General features: G+C 40.1%; 2 protein-coding genes across 3 annotated transcripts; one reads left to right on the top strand and one right to left on the bottom strand.

The window, feature by feature from the left end:
- Nucleotides 1–3,590: 3,590 nt before the first annotated feature.
- Nucleotides 3,591–6,342, top strand: LOC101887280 (lysine--tRNA ligase). Of its 2 annotated transcripts, none has more exons than XM_005181211.4 (6): nt 3,591–3,759; nt 4,149–4,457; nt 4,516–4,741; nt 4,809–4,949; nt 5,011–5,958; nt 6,016–6,342. In XM_005181211.4, the coding sequence occupies exons 1-6, from the start codon at nt 3,731–3,733 to the stop codon at nt 6,109–6,111; spliced, it is 1,749 nt and encodes a 582-aa protein (XP_005181268.1). In that variant the 5' UTR covers nt 3,591–3,730; the 3' UTR covers nt 6,112–6,342. The 2 variants fall into 2 exon arrangements, with proteins under 2 accessions (XP_005181268.1, XP_019891483.1); XM_020035924.2 differs by lacking the exon at nt 3,591–3,759 and adding an exon at nt 3,875–4,085.
- Nucleotides 6,343–6,430: 88 nt separating this feature from the next.
- On the bottom strand, nt 6,431–17,468 carry LOC101890762 (probable histone-lysine N-methyltransferase CG1716). Its single transcript, XM_011293254.3, has 4 exons — nt 8,976–17,468; nt 8,408–8,907; nt 6,964–7,123; nt 6,431–6,882 (listed from the first exon to the last, which is right to left on the bottom strand). The coding sequence occupies exons 1-4, from the start codon at nt 17,436–17,438 to the stop codon at nt 6,697–6,699; spliced, it is 9,309 nt and encodes a 3,102-aa protein (XP_011291556.1). The 5' UTR covers nt 17,439–17,468; the 3' UTR covers nt 6,431–6,696.
- Between the last annotated feature and the right edge of the window lie 368 nt (nt 17,469–17,836).

The raw sequence follows: 17,836 nt of genomic DNA, 5'->3' as shown, positions 1-17,836 counted from the left end.
GTTTGGATTTTTTCCTTGTTTAGGGATAGGGCAAAGAATTGCGATCTTCCAGTCATGTGGGAAGACGCCATCGTGTATTATCCTATAATATAACTTACATATCCGTTTCTTTATTATGTTTGGAGCATTCCGTATCATTGAATATGTTAGTTTATCCAAAGAAGGAGTTGAACCCTTCAGACTTTGGAGAACATCATTGAGTTCATGAAGCTCGACTTTTTCTGTAAGATTCATGTTGTTTGTGTTTAGAACATTGGGATTACTAAAAGAAAAAGAATGCTTTGACATGTAAATGGAAGGGTCAAAGGCTTCATCAGAGCTTATGGAGCTCCAAAAAGATGCGAACGCATTGGCAATATCTTTTGGGTTTGTGAGATTTTCATTATTAAAGTGAATGTTAGAAAATCTATCAAATTTTGGATTTCTTATGGTTTTTACTTTATTCCATAAACAACGAACATCCATATTTGGGTCAAGAGAGTTAAGAAATCTGTTCCATATCAATCTTTTGGCTTTCTTACATTCGCGTTTAATTAACGCACACATTCTTCTGTAATATAGACTATTTTCGGTATTCCTAACTCTTCTGAATATTCTCCATGCTCTTTGTCTAATGCGGATTAACCTTGACAATTCTTTATTGAACCATATAGGCCTTATATTATTTTTTGGTTGGTGAGTAATTGGAATCGATTCGTTGGCTGATTTTCTGAAAAGCCGTTTTATTTGTGATGCCTCTCTATTTATATTATCAGACTCGGTGAAAACAGAATTAAAATGTAATAATTTAGTTTGGAATAGCGGCCAGTTTGCCTTTTTATCCTTAAAACGGGGAATAAACTTTTTTGTAGGTACGGGAATGTTGTTGGTTATGAGGATGGGAAAATGATCTCCAACTTCCGGTAGGGCTAGTGTGTTCCAGGACAGTGTAGGGGCCAAGTCAGGGGTACACATTGTTACATCTATAGCTGTAAGGGTATTGCGAGTGCTTAAAAGAGTAGGAGAACCGTCGTTGAGGATGGCAAAACCATGAGTATCAGCAAACTCTTCCCATATGAGGCCTCCATTAGAGGATTCAGATGAGCCCCATAGGGTGTTCTGGGCATTCAAATCTCCCAGAAATAGGGTTTGACACATAGGTGGTATGTTAATAGAATTAACTATATCTGGCGTTATAGCTATGTCATATTCTTTATAGACATTTATTATGTGAAGAGGAGAACCATAGTCCAATGTTATTGACTGAAATAATAGATTTCCAGAGGAAATGCCGTCGTGCGTAACATTAATATTATTTTTAACAAAAATACATATTCCAGACTTGGAATAGTTATAGTTTTTGTTGTGATGATAAACTTTGTAACTTGGAAGAAATAATAAATGCATATTTTGTTCCGTGATGTGGGTCTCTTGTAAAACTATAATGCTTGGTTTGTGCAATGCAATAATTATTTCTAAAGCAAATTTATGGCAAATAAAACCTTGAATGTTCCATTGGAGAATTGTAATGTTCGAATTCAGATCCATAGAAAAATATAAAAAAGAAGAGAAAAAAAAGTAATAGTAATTAGATATGATAATAATAAGGTTTTGATAGAATTATAGTATTTCAGGAAACATTGAAACGTCGTCCATATCTACAATTTCAGGTCTCCTAGACGTAATCTTGGCTGGGTTACTTGATAAAGCTGCATTTGTTGAGAACTTTTCCGAATTTGATGAATTTTGATGATCGTTGTCTTTGATAGAGTTTAATTGTGTGTAAAGTTTGTTTAATAATGGTTCTTTTTCTGCATTTTCGTTTGTTGGTTTTTTATTTTCTTGGCTTGTGTTGTAAGAGTACAAAGAATTTGCGTTTGATGATTTAGTTTGTGTAGTTGGGGAAGATGTAATTGATTTGTTTGTTGAGTTAGGCGGTAACGACTTTTGGTTGGAAATTGTTTTTGAAGATGGTGGAACATTCGTATTATGATAAGTGTTATTTTCGGTATTTTTGTCGCCGCGTGTCACTTGAGAATAGAGCTGCTTTTGAACTGGGGGTTTAATTAGGTAGTTGTCCGGATCGCTTTTAAATATTTTCCACGCATCACGGTTCGTGCATCTTTGTTTAATTTTTATTTTGTTTACTGATTTGTGTGTCAGGAAGGAAGCACAATTTTTGTCGTTTGAAGAGTGTGTGTCAACATTGCAGTTTACACAGAATTTTCGGTTGCACGTGTTGTGTGGTGGTGGTAAAGCACATTCTTTGCACAATTCAACAGATCTGCAGTGGTTCTTTGTGTGACCTAGTTTCTGGCAGTTTTTACATTTCAGTGGGTTTGGTATGTAATCCCGGACAGGAACAGTGCTCCAACCAATGTCAATGCGACTCGGAGGGTGTATAAGATCAAAAGTGATCACAGCTCCTCCTGTTGCTACTAATTGGTTTCCATCCATTTTCATAAATTTTCGTACACCAATTACTTGGTATTCTGCCAAGTCTTTGAGTATCTCCTCTTCGGGTAAATGTTTGATTTTGTCGGAGAATATTATTCCTTGCGAGGAATTTAGTGAAGGATGTGGCACTATTTTGACTGGCACTATATCTATGTATTTGGCAGACAAAAATTTTCTGAATGCTTTGATATTATTCGCCTTTATCAGTAAGTCACCACTACGGAGTTCTGATATTTCTGAGTACTCACGACAGATGTTTTTAATACCTCGTCCGATTTGGAAAACATTGTAAGAGGCCAATGGTTTAGTTTCACTTGAGGAGTCTTTAGATGTAGCGGAGGCGATTAAAAATCTGGGGACTTCGTCATAATTAGGGGTTCGTGTTGGTAGAGGAAGAAAATCAGCAGCATCTAGCCGTGTTCTTTTGTGAGAGCGAGGAGACTTTTGTTTATCCCGGGTTGGGTCCAGAACAGCGTACCTGTTATAATTCGGGGGGTACACCCCATTCATTTTTGCTTGTTTTTAATCCGATCAATTAAATCAAACTTAAAAAGGAAGGAAAAAATATATTTGCAAAAAATGCCAACAAATTAAAGGAAAATGAAAAAACGTGCTTTCTAATTAAATCAGCTGATTCAGAACAACGGTGTTTGCTCATCGACTGTCAGATGAGAACTGAAGGGCTCTTTATGTAGCCAACCTTCACAGCGAAATGGTTCTTATATTTATTTATAATTTATATACTAATTCACCTTCTAAATTGTCTAGTCTACTATTAGGTTCTATTTGTGGTTTGGTCTGTCGAAATCACAACAAAACAAATTTTCCCCAGGTTTTTTTGCCATTGCACAAAATTGTTTACTTTTCTCTCTTGGGAGTAAACATATTGACAGTTCTGCAATTGCCCTACCAAAATTAAAAGCGCTCCAAACTACTAGATGTTATATATTTGCCAGCAACCAAAATATACGTATAAGTTTTTTTTTTTGGTTTTTTTTGGGTACTACTCAATGAAATTAAATATATTATATGAAAGATATCAACACAAGTAAATAGAATATGTTTTTGCTTCTCCCGCTCACTTACCCCAACATTTTTATCATGACATGCACTGTATCACCCTGTTTTGCTTGAAATGTGGCCGACTCGCGTGTTTGACATTTAAGCGGTGTATGGTGTTGTTGTGTTTTGTTGCTAGAAGCAGCACGACTTTTTTAATTTATTTTGGAAAAATATAAATATAGCAAATAATATACAACAGTAAAAGAATCCATTTTTTATTTAAATCAATACCATGGCTGAAACGGAACAACTTTCAAAGAAGTGAGTAAATAAACCCGAAAATCAAAAGAATGAAATAAATGCATGCAGCTGTTGATGTGTTGTCAAATTGTTCTACGGCAAAAAAATTGAGGTTATGATGACCACACGCAATTCTCTGACAGACATGGTTTAATTAGAGTTTTCCAAATAATTATTTCCAAAAAATACAAATAAAGTGAATAACACAATAGAGGCATCATGATTTCTTTGCTAAGAACAATTAGTAGATGTGAAATTCCTTCGCTAGTTCGAAGTGTGACAAACAGCAGTACTTTCTTATTCAATAGTACACCCGCTTTACATCAGCCCAGTAAAAGAACAAAACTGTATTTAAAAAATCAATTATTATTAGATAAATTTGTAATAATTCCATATTTTTTTTATTGCAGCGAACTTAAACGCCGCCTAAAGGCTGAGCAAAAAGCCAAAGAAAAGGCCGAGAAGGAAGCTGCCAAGGCAGCATCTGCCCCCGCTGCTGGCAGCGCTGAAGCCAAAAAGAAACCCGTTTCTGCACTTGATGAAGAAATTTCACCAAATGAATATTTTAAGTTACGTTCTGCTGCCGTTAGTGAGTTGAAAAAATCTCCCGAAACTCATCCCTATCCACACAAGTTCCATGTAAGCATTTCGCTGGAAAACTATATCAATAAATATGGGAATCTCAAGGAGGGGGAAATGTTGGAAAACGAACAACTAAGGTAAGTGTTTGCTAAATGATTCATCGGAATCTTTTAATAATGGATGTTATCATTTCAGCATTGCTGGTCGTGTTCATGCCATACGCGAATCTGGTGCAAAACTCATCTTTTACGATTTACGTGGTGAGGGTGTAAAACTACAGGTAATGGCCAATGCTAAATTGTACAAAGATGAACAATCCTTTGAAGTTGATACTGGCAAGATACGCCGTGGTGATATTATTGGTATTAATGGTTTCCCGGCCAAGACCAAAAAGGGAGAACTCTCAATTGTGCCCAAAGAGGTGGGTTATGGATGTTTCGTTTTTGATGGAAAAATTACTTAACATTCCAAATATATATTCTGTGTAGATAAAACTATTGTCTCCATGTTTGCACATGTTGCCACATTTACATTTTGGCCTGAAAGACAAGGAAACCCGTTATCGCCAAAGATATTTGGATTTGATTTTGAATAATCGAGTTCGTGATATTTTCCAAATTCGTGCCAAGGTGGGTGAAACTTTTTATAATACAACAAACAAGATTAGACGTTTTTATGTACTGCTTACAGATCATCTCCTTTGTCCGTCAATTCCTGGATCGCATGGGTTTCTTGGAAATTGAAACACCCATGATGAATATGATTGCTGGTGGCGCCACGGCGAAACCATTTATCACACATCACAACGATTTGAATATGGACTTGTATATGCGTATTGCCCCGGAATTGTATCATAAAATGCTTGTCGTTGGCGGTTTGGATCGTGTCTATGAAATCGGCCGTCAATTCCGTAATGAAGGCATCGATTTGACCCATAATCCCGAATTCACAACATGTGAATTCTATATGGCCTATGCGGATTATAATGATCTTATTGAAATTACCGAACAAATGATATCGGGTATGGTCAAGGCCATACATGGCACCTACAAGATCAAATACCATCCAGAGGGTCCGGATGGACCAGAAGAAGAAATTGATTTTACTCCACCATTCAGAAGGGTGAATATGATTAAAACCCTGGAGGAGAAATTAAATGTTAAATTCCCCTCGGCCACAACGCTAAATACCAAGGAGACCAATGACTTCCTCTCGGCCTTGTGTACCAAACACAATGTTGAATGTCCTGCGCCCAGGACCACAGCTCGCTTGTTGGACAAATTGGTGGGAGAATTCATTGAAGAGACCTGCATCAATCCCACATTTATTTGTGAACATCCACAAATTATGTCGCCATTGGCCAAGTATCATCGCAGTGAACCCGGTCTCACGGAACGCTTTGAATTGTTTGTCATGAAAAAGGAGGTCTGCAATGCCTATACCGAATTGAATGATCCCATGGTGCAGAGAGAACGTTTTGAACAACAGGCCAGCGATAAGGCAGCCGGTGATGATGAAGCCCAATTGATTGATGAGAACTTCTGTACGGCCCTGGAATATGGTCTGCCACCAACTGGTGGTTGGGGTCTGGGTATTGATCGGTTAACAATGTTCCTTACAGATTCCAATAATATTAAGGTAATATCGAAAATGTTTATTTTTTGTTTAAAATGCATTCAAACCTTTTGTTTTTAGGAGGTCCTATTGTTCCCTGCCATGAAACCAGATGATCCCAATCGTGCCCATCCAGCTGAACTTAATAGTGCACCAGAAGAAGCAGAAAAGAAATGAACTAAATGCGGGTCCTAATGATATTTACATTAAGGAAAACTTAAATATTTATACAGTTAAATAGTGTTTTTTTCTTTGTGTGTTCCCCACCCCATTTTCCAGCTTAATTTATTTTCCGTCGTTTAGACTTTCATCTTTTATGCGTAGAAAGTTTAGTTGTGAATCGATTCTGCATTTTTTTGTAATAAATATAACATACAATTCCAATAAGCAAATTGGAATAACCAGGAATTGTAGCATTTTTGATTTATATTGGATTTGTTATGGCAAAATTTTTCAATTCGATTTTATTTGCCCACCTTAAAACAAAAACGTCTAATTTCTGGGAAAACATCTAATGCGTTTTATTTTAAAAATTTCAATATTTCTTAAGCTTAAACTTTATATTCCTAAATAGTGGGAAATTCTTGATGTTTGCAATGGGAAAAGAGAAACAAAAAAAAAAAAACTTTGAAAATATCTATTTTTTTTTGATCTATCGAAATGAAGAAGAAAAAAATTTAAAACAAAAATTATCCAAAAAATGTCTAACAACTCCTGCCTTGTGAGGGGAAATATTCTTAAAAACAACATGCTTTAAATGGTCTACAGGGTAAAAGGTATATCCTTAAATTCCGGATCATTGGCTGGCTTAACATATACTTCACCATATTTTGCCATATATTTCTTAATGAACTCGCGTGATTTATTTTTAACAGATTCCGTGACGACCAGGGTTTGACCCACCGACTCACAATATTTCAATTCTTTGATCATCACAAAATGGGTTAGCTGGAAAGCAGAAAGAAGAAAGATTTATATGATCATTTAATATTTCTTGCAGCGATATTTTATGTTGAAGCGATATATTACCTTGCGTGCTAAATGATTAAAATCTTCATTGGAGGTTATACGGCCCACAGTGCAATTATCCCGACGATATGGTTTTAGATGATGCACAATAATGCCAGCAATTTCACAGCGAAACTTTTCCTTATTTCGGCGATATTTAGCATCTTGTTCCTTGGGTTTTCTAAAGGAGGTGGGTGGGAAAGAAAAATAAATGTTAAAATAGGTTGGCCAAATAATTGCCTGTTTTGAAAGAGACGGAAAAACAAACTGAGAAATAAATTAACACGAACCTTTAGGAAAATTTAATTCCTAGGGGAGAGAATGATGACGCATACGACAAAATTTCACCAGAAAAGATAATTTAAATCCCGGCAATAGCTTTTACTTCTGTGTGACCTATTGTAATTCAAATATGGCTTGGGAGTTTTTGTAGAGATTAGAGCAAGACTTAGTAAATCACATAATTTCAAAGCGGGGACATCGATCTTGATCAGATAGAGACTACTTGTTGAAAGACAGGGATGAGAAGTTGAAATTTTTAGAGGTCAATATTTACAGGAGAATACCTCTGGTAATAGAATTTCTTCTTTTAACCATATGATACCTGAAAAAGTTATTCTTCTTGTCCAAGATCTGAAGAAAGTATTAAATACATAAAATATCTGTTAAATGGTTTTTAGTTAAAGAGGACCTGTAGAAAGTCCTCCAAACATTTTGAAGGTTTAGATAAGGTATTGGAAATAATTGAATAAGTTTCCATTCCTGTGCTGTCTGTAAGCCTTAGTACAATCTAACGCATTTTTATACCCTACACCACATAGTGGTAAGGGTATTATGTCTTTGTGCATTTGTTTGCAACAGGGCGAAGGAAGCGAGATAGACCCATAGTTACTTCTGAGGATATTCATAAAATCACTTTCTGAGTCGATTTATGCATATCAGTCCGTACGACCATGTATTTTTGCGAACATAATGCAGGTCGCATTTGTTATCCGATTTAGATGAAATTTGTTTGGCCCAAGTGTGAACCTTATTGAAATGGTGATTATTGTGCACCAAATGGCCAATATAAGTCCTAATGACCTGAATTTTGGTACATCGAATTTGGAGAAAATCGATTCAGATATAGCTATAGCTCCCATATATATGCTTCATCCGATTTGGGGTTTTAAGTCCCTCACATGTGTAACATGCATTCGACAACAATGATATTTGGTACCAGATATATTATAGAGCTCGGAAATACCTCTGCTAAATTTTATCGAGAACGACTAAGATTTGGATATAGCTCCCATATATATCCTTAATTCGATTTCAGGTTTATTGTGCAAATAATGGCCACCAGAACTCAAGCGTCGGCCGTGGTGATGGTAAGGTCCGCCATAACAGCCGATGGCCGCTCTCGGCTCGTATTAATCGATAGCCTTTGTTATGGTTTTCACACATTTCCTAATAGTAAACTTACCTTTTATCTTTCTTTTCCATTTTACGTTTTTTGTACTCCTGTCGATCGGCAAGGGCTGCTGCCGCCGCCACTGAACTCGAACTACTACTCCATTGGTCGTTAAAATCACGATGCGATGGCAGGGGTCGTTTCAATTGGCGTTTCGTTGTCAAGGCATCCAGTTCATCGACAATTTTATCACCCTCAACGATTTTGTCGATGAGAGGGCTATTAATTTCCGATTTGAGGTCATCATCCTCATCCGATGAGAGTAGATAATCTTGAATGGGTATAACACCGCTATCTTCTTCGTTTTCACTTTTGACTGACGATGACGACGCCGATGCCAAACCACCTTCTGATGCCAAACTACCCAGCGTGCACATATTCAGCGATGATTGCCGCAAAGCTTCGGCTCGTTTTCGACGAATTTCTTCTTTACGTTTTCGTATTTTTTCCTTGTTTTCCTTATACTTACGAACTTCCAGCTGATTGTAGATGCGATCCTCTTCCCGGCGTGGCTGCAAAAAATAAATAAAATAAAGGAAATATTCTCTTCTTTCTTGCCATGTTGGGATGGATATCTTACACTTATCGATCTCTCGTCGACCAAACGTTGATAACGCTTCTGCCGCCTTAGCTCCACCTTACGATCTATATAGGCCTTCAGCTGCTCCGAAGTCATGCCAATTAGTATTTCATCATCATCATCGGTACTGTCGTTGGCCGTCGTCGATGATAGCTCATTACCCGAGTCATTGTCATCGGCATGCCTTTGCGAGTGCTGTAATTGAGCCGGACTGGGAGGCTCCCATTGCGGTATACGATATTGTACATGATAATAGTAGATTTGACCCAATGGTGTTATGGCATATTTCCATTCCGGCGGCAAAGTGCTGCACACCCCCGGCAATTGATAATCTTCGGGATTGGTTGATTTGGGTTTCAGTGGAACTTGGACATGGGCATAACTTGGCGGGGTATTAATGGGTTTACGTTCGACAGAAAACCATTGCCCTGTTGCTGGGTTTACACAGAACGGCACCTCTTGGGGTCGGGTTTTTTTCGGATCCAATCCAAAGAAACGACACTTGGTTTCGAATTCTCTTCGCTCCTCGGCCATGCGTTTTTCCGCCTCATCCCGGGCCACTTTGGCGGCAAACATTTCTCGACGTTGGGTTTTTGAAAGATTTTTGGTGTTGGCATTCTCGCCGCCAAGAATGTTGGAAGGTCGTGAGGCATTATTACCTCCTCCTCCTCCATTGTTTTGCTGTTGCTGTTGTTGCTGCATGGATTTCACGTTGTGTGGCCTTCCAAAGCGTGAAGCTGTGGCAAAACGTCGACCGAACCGATCATTACGATACTGGTCGCTTTCATGATCATTGCGATTCTGGCCCTCGGTTTCGGCATACTGGCGATCTGCTTCCCTTTCGTGTTCCTTCATTTGTTCGATTCGCTCCTTCTTGGGTATACGGAATATTTCCGGCAGACTTTCCCACGAACTCAACAGCTTTTGTGCCAGTTTTTGCAAATCATCGGAGTCAGCCGCCTCAGTGTTGCTTTGGGCTTGAGTGTTGGTGCCATCTTGGGAATTGCTGCCCTGGGAGTCGTCATTGGGCGACAGATTGCTATTGGGGCCACACCAATTCCTTACCCCCTGCATGACTTTGCTGTCGGTTAGCACAGTCTTATTGGCAATTGGGAGAAGTTCCAAGGTTTGCAATAAGGCCAAACGGATTTGCATATTTCCCGCATCCTCGCTCATCCAGCCATGCAGTAAACGCAACCCGTGATAGTCCAGGAATAATCTGCGACAGGGCAATTCTCCTTTCCTCAGGATGTCCAAAAGATGTAGCCGGGTTTGCACCAGTTTAGCCCTGACCATGAGACGCGACAAACGCAATGTGTCCGCCTGCGTTTTGAGGCCACAACGACTTAGGAATTGTACCTCATCCTCAATGTCTGGATCTTCCAGAGATCGTTGTTTGTTAGGCTTTTCCAGAGTGGCAGACGAGGAGTCCTTGGTTCTCTTTTTCCTTCTCTGCAACTTCTGTTCTCTTTTGTTTTGTTTATTTTTGGCCGCCACCTTTTCAGCCATTTTGGAGAGTAGCTTTTTAAATTTACTCTTTGAGTCTTCTTCCTCGCCAGATGACTTAGGGGGTGTAGCGCCTTGTTCCTTGCTGTCCTTGGTCACCTGTGAAGAGAGGTGTTTTTGATGTGCCGCCTTTCCATCCAGCGTTATGGGGGCCAATTCCAACTCTGATTGGGCTGCAGCCATTTCCAGTTTCTTTTGTACCTCCTCGGGATTGAAGACCTCACTCGCGTCACTATCCTCTTCATCGTCTTCCAAGAGATTGCGGGCACGCTCCTCTTCATCCTCCTCTTCCTCGTCACTCTCATCTTCATCCTCTTCCTCGTCATCGATTTGCTCACCCTCATCGGAATTTGGTTCTTGGCCAATCCAACCGCGACAATTGGCCGATTCGCAATAACAACGTTGAGCTTCCCGGCCATAACGTTGATACTGATAATCAAAGGTTATCTCCTCGCCGGGCATAATGGATTTGCGACTGAAAAAGCCAATTCTCAGCTCACCATTTACCGTCCACTTTTGGGTCTCGGCATTGGGATCACAGGAGTGATTGATGAAACGTGATATGTTGCCCTTGATGGTGGCATCAATGATGGCATCGCTGCGCAAAGCCATGAAGTAGTAGTGGCGATTCTTTTCCTGGGAATATAAAATGCGACGTCTTTCAAATTCCTCCGTGTCAATGACTTCACCCACATATTCCATTATAAATTCGCCCGGCAGGATTTCAATGTCCGCCATAATGCCAAAGCCCTTCTTTTCCGTACGAAATACCCGACAGGGAGAGCAAAGGTATTTCTGGAAACGTTTATTGGTACAACGATCCTTGACATTGCACTCATTGCCGCACTCAATCATGAGCAAACGATTCAGACAATCCTCGCCACAGGCCAACTCTCCCCTCTCCTCTTCCTCGGGGGTGAGGAAGCAGTCGCAAATCATCTTTCTCGCCTCGCGACTTATTACCCTTTCACATTTGTATTCGTTTTCCTTGATGACCTGGAAATTGCTCAGCCTCTCTTCCATTTCTTTCAGGAATTTGGCATTCTTGGCCTCGACTTCAGCCAAATCCAGCAAATGATCATCCAGGGTATAGTGGCTCTTGGTCTCCACATCATCCTTAATGGAGAAACGTTCTTTGTCGCGCACCAAGCCACGTCCCACCAGGGCTTTGGTTGTTTTGGTCAGCTTCAGGCGATGTGATCTTCTGACGCCACCACCCGAGGAATTTTGATCATCTTCCATGGCACTGGTCGACACCATGAGGCTGGTTTCAGGACTCTTATTTGATGGCGGAGGTGTTACACAGGGTGTAGCCAAGGGTGTATCGGCCGGGGTTTCAAAAGTATTGAACGTTATGGGACTTTCCGGTTTTTTCTCGTTTTCTACTTCTTTTTCTATGACTTTTTCAATTTTTTCCTCATCTGCTTTGGATTTCGATGGTGTCACAATAACATTATCCACACTGTCCTCATCCAGTTTGTAACCCTTCTTCAACAAATTCACACCATCTTCAATGAATTTTTCAATATCTTTCAACGGATCGGGCGGATCATCGTCGGTTTCCGTTACAGCTGGATTAACGGTAATGTTTGTGTTTTCATTTTGATTTGGTTTGGCCAAAGCAAAACCAAATGTGGGAGAGGCCGATGGTGTTAGGGTCTCAACAACAGCTGCAGTCTCTGTGAGAGGTTTATCATTCAGTGCGGCCTCAAAAGCTTCTTTCAATTTCTTTTGCCTTTTCTTTTTCGCCATTTTTTCATCAATTGGTGTTGATGTCTCCGCTTCCTCCTCCTCCTCCCCCACCACCTTGTTCTCACAATCATCGTTTGCATTTCTTTTATCATCAGCTTCCGTATCATTATCTTTCTCTTTCATTGCCATGGAATCAGTTGGTTTTTTCGGTGTTTCCTGTTGCTTTTCATTGGCCGATTTTGATCTTCTACCCCTTTTTGGGGTATTGGTGGTGTTCGGCTTTGCCTCATCACTGTTGGCAGTGGACAATACCTCGGTATTATCAATATTTTTATTTTTTCTACCATTCGATTTCTTATTTTGTTTGCCACCTGGAGATTGTTTATGGCTTGACTGGCTTGGGATCTCCTCATTCTCTGGTGGTAGTTTAGAGAGTTCTGGAGTAGATTTTGGGATTTCTTCTGTAATTATCTCCCCTTCTCTGTTTTCCTTGTCCCTGGGTAAATTTTCTGCAGCCAACTCGTTAAGATTGAGATTTTTCTCCAACGAGGGAATATTTGTTAGAGAAGCTCTAGAAGTACTAGAAGCTCCTTGCTGTTCACCCGAAATAGCATTGTCTTGAGAAGAGTTTCCTGGATCAATTTCATTTGTTTTCGACTTTTGTCCGTTGCCTTTTTTCTCCTCTACCACCACCTCCAGCGTGGTTGTTGTCTGTGGTGAGGGTGTCTTTGAAGAGCGCTCAGTTTTTGAATTTCGTTCCTTGGCCTTTTTGGCACCTGCCTCGGCACTTACAGGCGATTGGGTTTTTGAAGAACGCGATTTTGTTTGTTTGGACTTTCGTGTTGGTGTTGTGGATGCTCTGGATATGTTTTCATCATCCAAAGACATTTCAGTGGCCACAATATTTTCTGCTGATTCAAGGCCTCCGGAAACCTGTTTCAATTCAAGGTCCAAATTTTCCTTTGAAGACGATTCGTTGGAGCTAGTATTGGGAACATCATTTGCCCCTAGACTCTTGGTTATTGGACCCGGAGGGCTATTCTCAATTTCAGCAGATTGGGGAGTTTGTTCCTTGGCTTTTGATGAACGTCCCAATGATTTCGATTTTCTTGATGTACTTTCTTTAGAAGAGACTTCTTTGTTGCCTGTATTGGAGACATTATCCTCCCCTAGACTCTTGGCGCTTGCCTCGGATAGTTCTATTTCCATTTCAGCATTTTGTGTTGTTAGTTCCGGTTCATTTGATATTTCCTTGGATTTTGGAGAACGTAATGATGATTTCGATTTCCTTGAAGATTCCGCCACCACCAGCTGCGACTCAATGCCAAGAATGGCCTGCTGGGAATTTTGCTCGCCTTCAAATATTTCCGATTCAATGGGCGCACCATCATTGTCATCAGAGCCCTTTATTTGCACCAACACCGCTTTGGAGCTAAGGGCAGCAATTTCGGCAAAAGTCTCCTCAAGCGTCTTATGTTTTGTCTCATCATCATCTCCACGTCGACTGCGTCTTTCATAACGTCGAGTGATCTTTTTGTTGAATGTCAATGGCGAGGAAGTATCGGAACGTGATGTTGGCGAAATATTAATTTTCCTCAGAGTCGATGGTGAGGATGTCTCTGAACGACTGGGTGAGTTACGATGCCGTTTATGTGTCAACGGTGAAGATGTATTCGAACGATTGGGTGAATTCGAATTGGAATTGGAGATTTTTGGGGCCTTTTGAGCATGACTATTGTCTTCGTTCTGAGGACTAGAAGCAGTTGCGATTGGAGGCAATATGGCAGGCTCAGATAGTTTTGCTTCTTGCTCTTCCAAAGTTGTGGCTGGGGATAATTTTCCAGACTTTGATAAATTGCCTTCCTCAAGCTCCTTATGTGCAGCATTTTCCTCCAGGGCATCTGCTGAAGATGGAGACTTTTCATCCTTTTGAGATTCCTTACTTGTTATTTCGTTTTCTCCCTGCACTGCCTCAAGTATGGACTTTTCCAATACGGGTGACACGTGATGCTCAGATACAACTTGCTTATCTGAGAGATTTTCTGATTTGTTTTCCGGCACCGTTACAGAGGAAGGAGAGTTTTCTGATACGGCTGGCTCTGCCTTAGATGGTACGACTTCATACAATGGTGGTTCCAATGATTGGGAGGTATTTGAAGGGGAATGTTGTTTTCTACCCTTTGGTGCCTCGACTTCACTAGTTTCTAACGATGGGAAGGAATTTGAAGGCGGCTGCTGTTTTGTATCAGAAGACAATTGTACCGGAACGTTGTCTACATTTGAAGCTCCTCCGATTGCTGCTGCTTTGTTAGACTGGACAGCACGCAGAATATCCAGCAAGGTATTTGTTTCTATGCTAACATTTTGAATATCGTATTTCTGTTGTAATTCCTTTGGGGTTTGCATTTCGACATTTGCTGGTATTTCCAATTCTTGATGAGTTTTATCAGAAGAAGGTTTGTTTTCCATTGGTTGTTGTACTGGTAAGGATTTGGAACATGTTGGTTGAAGTAGTTCATCTTGTGACAATTTTGTTTGTGTCTCTAAAACATCTACGCTTTTATCGCTGACCTGTTCCTCGTCTTTGCTTTTGATCGTGGGATTTTGATCTTCAATCACATCTACAATTTGAGATGAGTCTTTCTGTTCCTTAGGCAAAACATTTTCAGTTTCATTTGTGGCATTTAAAATCTCCTTTCCTAAAGGACTTGACTGTTCTCTTGCTCTTTGCTCTAAAATCACATCTTCTTCAGCCAAGGAACTCGTTGCTGTATCCTCGTTCTTATTGACATCAACATCCATGACTTGTGTTGGAATATCCTTCAAAAGATTATCAGACTTTTCTCCACATGTTTCAGTCGTTTCTTCAGGTCCATGTAAATTTCTGAAGCGAGATTTTCGTGGTTTTCTCTTTGGTATTTCTGCCGATACCTCTTGCATGCTGGAGGACTCAGACTTCAATATATGACTATTATCTGTTTCTGAAACCACGATATGGTCGGGTGAAGATTCCTTTGCCTGTTTACGCAGAGATTTTCTTTTGCCTAGATTAGGAATGTCCGTCTTTTGCTCCTCCTCTTTGTTGGTCTCAACGGTGGAAGTGACAGCTACTGGTTCATCTTTTTTCAAATCCTCTTTAATGTCAGTAGCACTGGATTCTTCTTGGCTGACTCCGCTTGAACTCTTATCCAATTGCAGTTCTTTTTGCTGAAGTCTAACCTCAGATTTAGTTGATTGATCTTGGCCCTCAATATCAGTTGCTTGTCTATCTTTTGTGGTCGAAATTTCATTGACCTTATCATTATTATCCATATTTTCATTGGCCTTATTTTCCACAGTTCCGCTTTCCTCCAAATTCTTATCTTGATTGCGATTTCTTAGGGATTTTCTTTTGGTAGTCGGCAATTTTGTTTTATTTCTCCCTGCCGATTTGGCAATCGTTGCCGTGTCCGCAGTGGAGGTTTCTTCTTGGTTTCCATCATCAGCATCTCGGTTTTCCTTCGATGAAGGAGTCAAGTCTTTAGAAGTAATTTCACTTCCAGGGGTTTGACCATCTGAATTTTGGCTGTCAGTTGATGATTTATCTTTTAAAGGTGCATCTAAATGTTGCTGTGCCTCAGTTTTCTCTGATACTTCTGCTTCTAGAGTATACTTTTCCACAACTTCTTTGGGCATCTCTTCCAGAGGGGACTTAGAAGTTTCTACGACTTCTATTTCTACAATGTTAAATGTTTCATTCCCTACCGGAATTTCCACCATTTGTTCTTCTTTTTTCAAATGACTATCTGCTAGCTTTTGGTTAATCTCGCTTCCTCCCCCGATTTCTTTTCTCGGTTCTGTTTCAGTAGCTGGTTTTTCTTTGGATTCTCTTGAAGAATTTTCAGAAGAATCACTAAAGTCTTTCTTAACAGTCGCAATGGAGCCACGTTTACTTTTACGTTGCAAACGTTGGGATCTCTTGGCTGAGGAAGGTTTTTCTGAAGATTGATCAGATTTATCTGATTCGGTTAGACTTATTTCACGATTTATTTTTCTGCTTTCGTTTTCAACGCTGTCTTCGTTCAAGCTTTTTGGTGATATTGAAACTCGCTCATCCTCAACTTCAATAGAAGACATTCGATTTTCAGCGATACTTTCATTCATGGCAATTACAATTTCTTTTGATGCTGTGGATGGGTCCATACTTGACGAAGTTTCATCATTTCCACTTTCTAATCGTTCATTGGTAATTTCAGTGGGACACATTGATTCTTCCGATATGGAGCTGCTTTTTACCTTATCGTCATCATCATCATCCACACTTCCAACACCATCGGACTGCTGTGCCAAACAGGCTTTATATTCCTTCCAATTGGTGGCCTTTTCAGGAGTTAACTTCTTAGACACCTCCATAGTTTCTTCAGCCGCTTCATCCCCTTCCTTGCAATTTGTGGACTTTTCAGGAGTTAATTTCTTAGACACCTCCTTAGTTTCTTTGCCCGCCTCATCCCCTTCCTCTTGATGACGTGATTTGGGCGGCCTTCCTCGGCGCTTTTGCTGCTGCTGTTGTTGGACTAGCGTTGTGTCCAATACTTTCGGCTCACATTCACTTGTTTTATTACCAGTGACTGCTGCCGTTTTTCGTTTGGCATCAACTGCAGCAGATTTACGTACATTACTCTCCATTTGGGCCACAATTAAACTAGCCGTATGTTTAGGTTTCAAAATTGCACTGGCGGCGTCTTTATCACCCACGGTTTTATTCAACATTGCTGGCGGCATGGGTGGTATGGGTGGCGGTGGAGGTTTTGTTTGTTCTTGTGATATTGAATAGCGTCTAAAAATAGCCGACTTTTCCATAAATGTTTTTTGTTTCGATGATAGATCTGCTGGTGCCACCGCACCCGTGGACAACGAACCTGCATTACTGTTGGCTTCCACACCCGTTGTATTCGCCGGACCTGCACTAGTCTTCGAAGTCGATGGAACATTTGAATCGATTCTCGCCTCTATTTGAATTTTGTGGGGCTTACGATTCTTATTCAGCAAATCTCTTACATCGAATTTAATTATCTTTTTTCTTGAGCTTCGTCTACACTCGGATACGGGTATAATGGCTGGAGGATTAGGTCGTCCCTCGGGCGTGGGAGATATGGCCAAGGCTGCAACATCGGTGCACTCATTGGTTTCCTTAGGAACTATACTTGAATCCATTGTTTCACATGCGGCAGATCCTTTTGAAAGTCTTGCGTTTGACCTTTTATTTCTTTGATTGTTGGCTTCCATTCTGTTTTAGTCTTCTCCAATACCATTTTTCATTTACACTACACAAAAATGAAAAACGTCCCAACGAAACGAATATGAAGGAAACAAAGGAATACCCGATAAAAAATAAACAGAAAGCAAAGACTCAGGGTACTCTGTTGTTTACGAATGAGACATGAGAAAATTGAACATCTTCACTAAAGAGCGCGGAACTAGCTACAAATTAAATTGAATTCGACGGCGGTGCGACATGACAGACGGACGGCATAAGTCGACAGATGTAAACCCACATTTTTCATTTACACTAAATAAAGTAAGATATCAACTCTTTGATTATTTTTCTTTTTTGTGCCAACAACGAAGGGGGAAAAATTTTTTCGACGGCGTTGCAATTTATGGTGCACAGGCGATAGCTAGCA

This window comes from Musca domestica, unplaced genomic scaffold, assembly GCF_030504385.1.
Source record: "Musca domestica strain aabys unplaced genomic scaffold, Musca_domestica.polishedcontigs.V.1.1 2, whole genome shotgun sequence".
Lineage (NCBI taxonomy): Eukaryota > Metazoa > Arthropoda > Insecta > Diptera > Muscidae > Musca > Musca domestica.
Note: the sequence above shows the minus strand (reverse complement) of the source record. Positions and strands in the feature narration are given on the sequence as shown.

Bases quoted from the DNA above. Each gene is read 5' to 3' on its own strand.
- LOC101890762 (XM_011293254.3), bottom strand. From the start codon at position 17,438: ATGGAAGCCAACAATCAAAGAAATAAAAGGTCAAACGCAAGACTTTCA. The intron at 8,908-8,975 runs GTAAGATATCCA...TATTTTTTGCAG, and splicing joins TCGACGAGAGATCGATAAGT to CCACGCCGGGAAGAGGATCG. The intron at 7,124-8,407 runs GTAAGTTTACTA...CACCTCCTTTAG, and splicing joins ATGGAAAAGAAAGATAAAAG to AAAACCCAAGGAACAAGATG.
- LOC101887280 (XM_020035924.2), top strand. From the start codon at position 3,958: ATGATTTCTTTGCTAAGAACAATTAGTAGATGTGAAATTCCTTCGCTA. The intron at 4,086-4,148 runs GTATTTAAAAAA...TTTTTATTGCAG, and splicing joins CCCAGTAAAAGAACAAAACT to CGAACTTAAACGCCGCCTAA. The intron at 4,950-5,010 runs GTGGGTGAAACT...TACTGCTTACAG, and splicing joins TTTTCCAAATTCGTGCCAAG to ATCATCTCCTTTGTCCGTCA.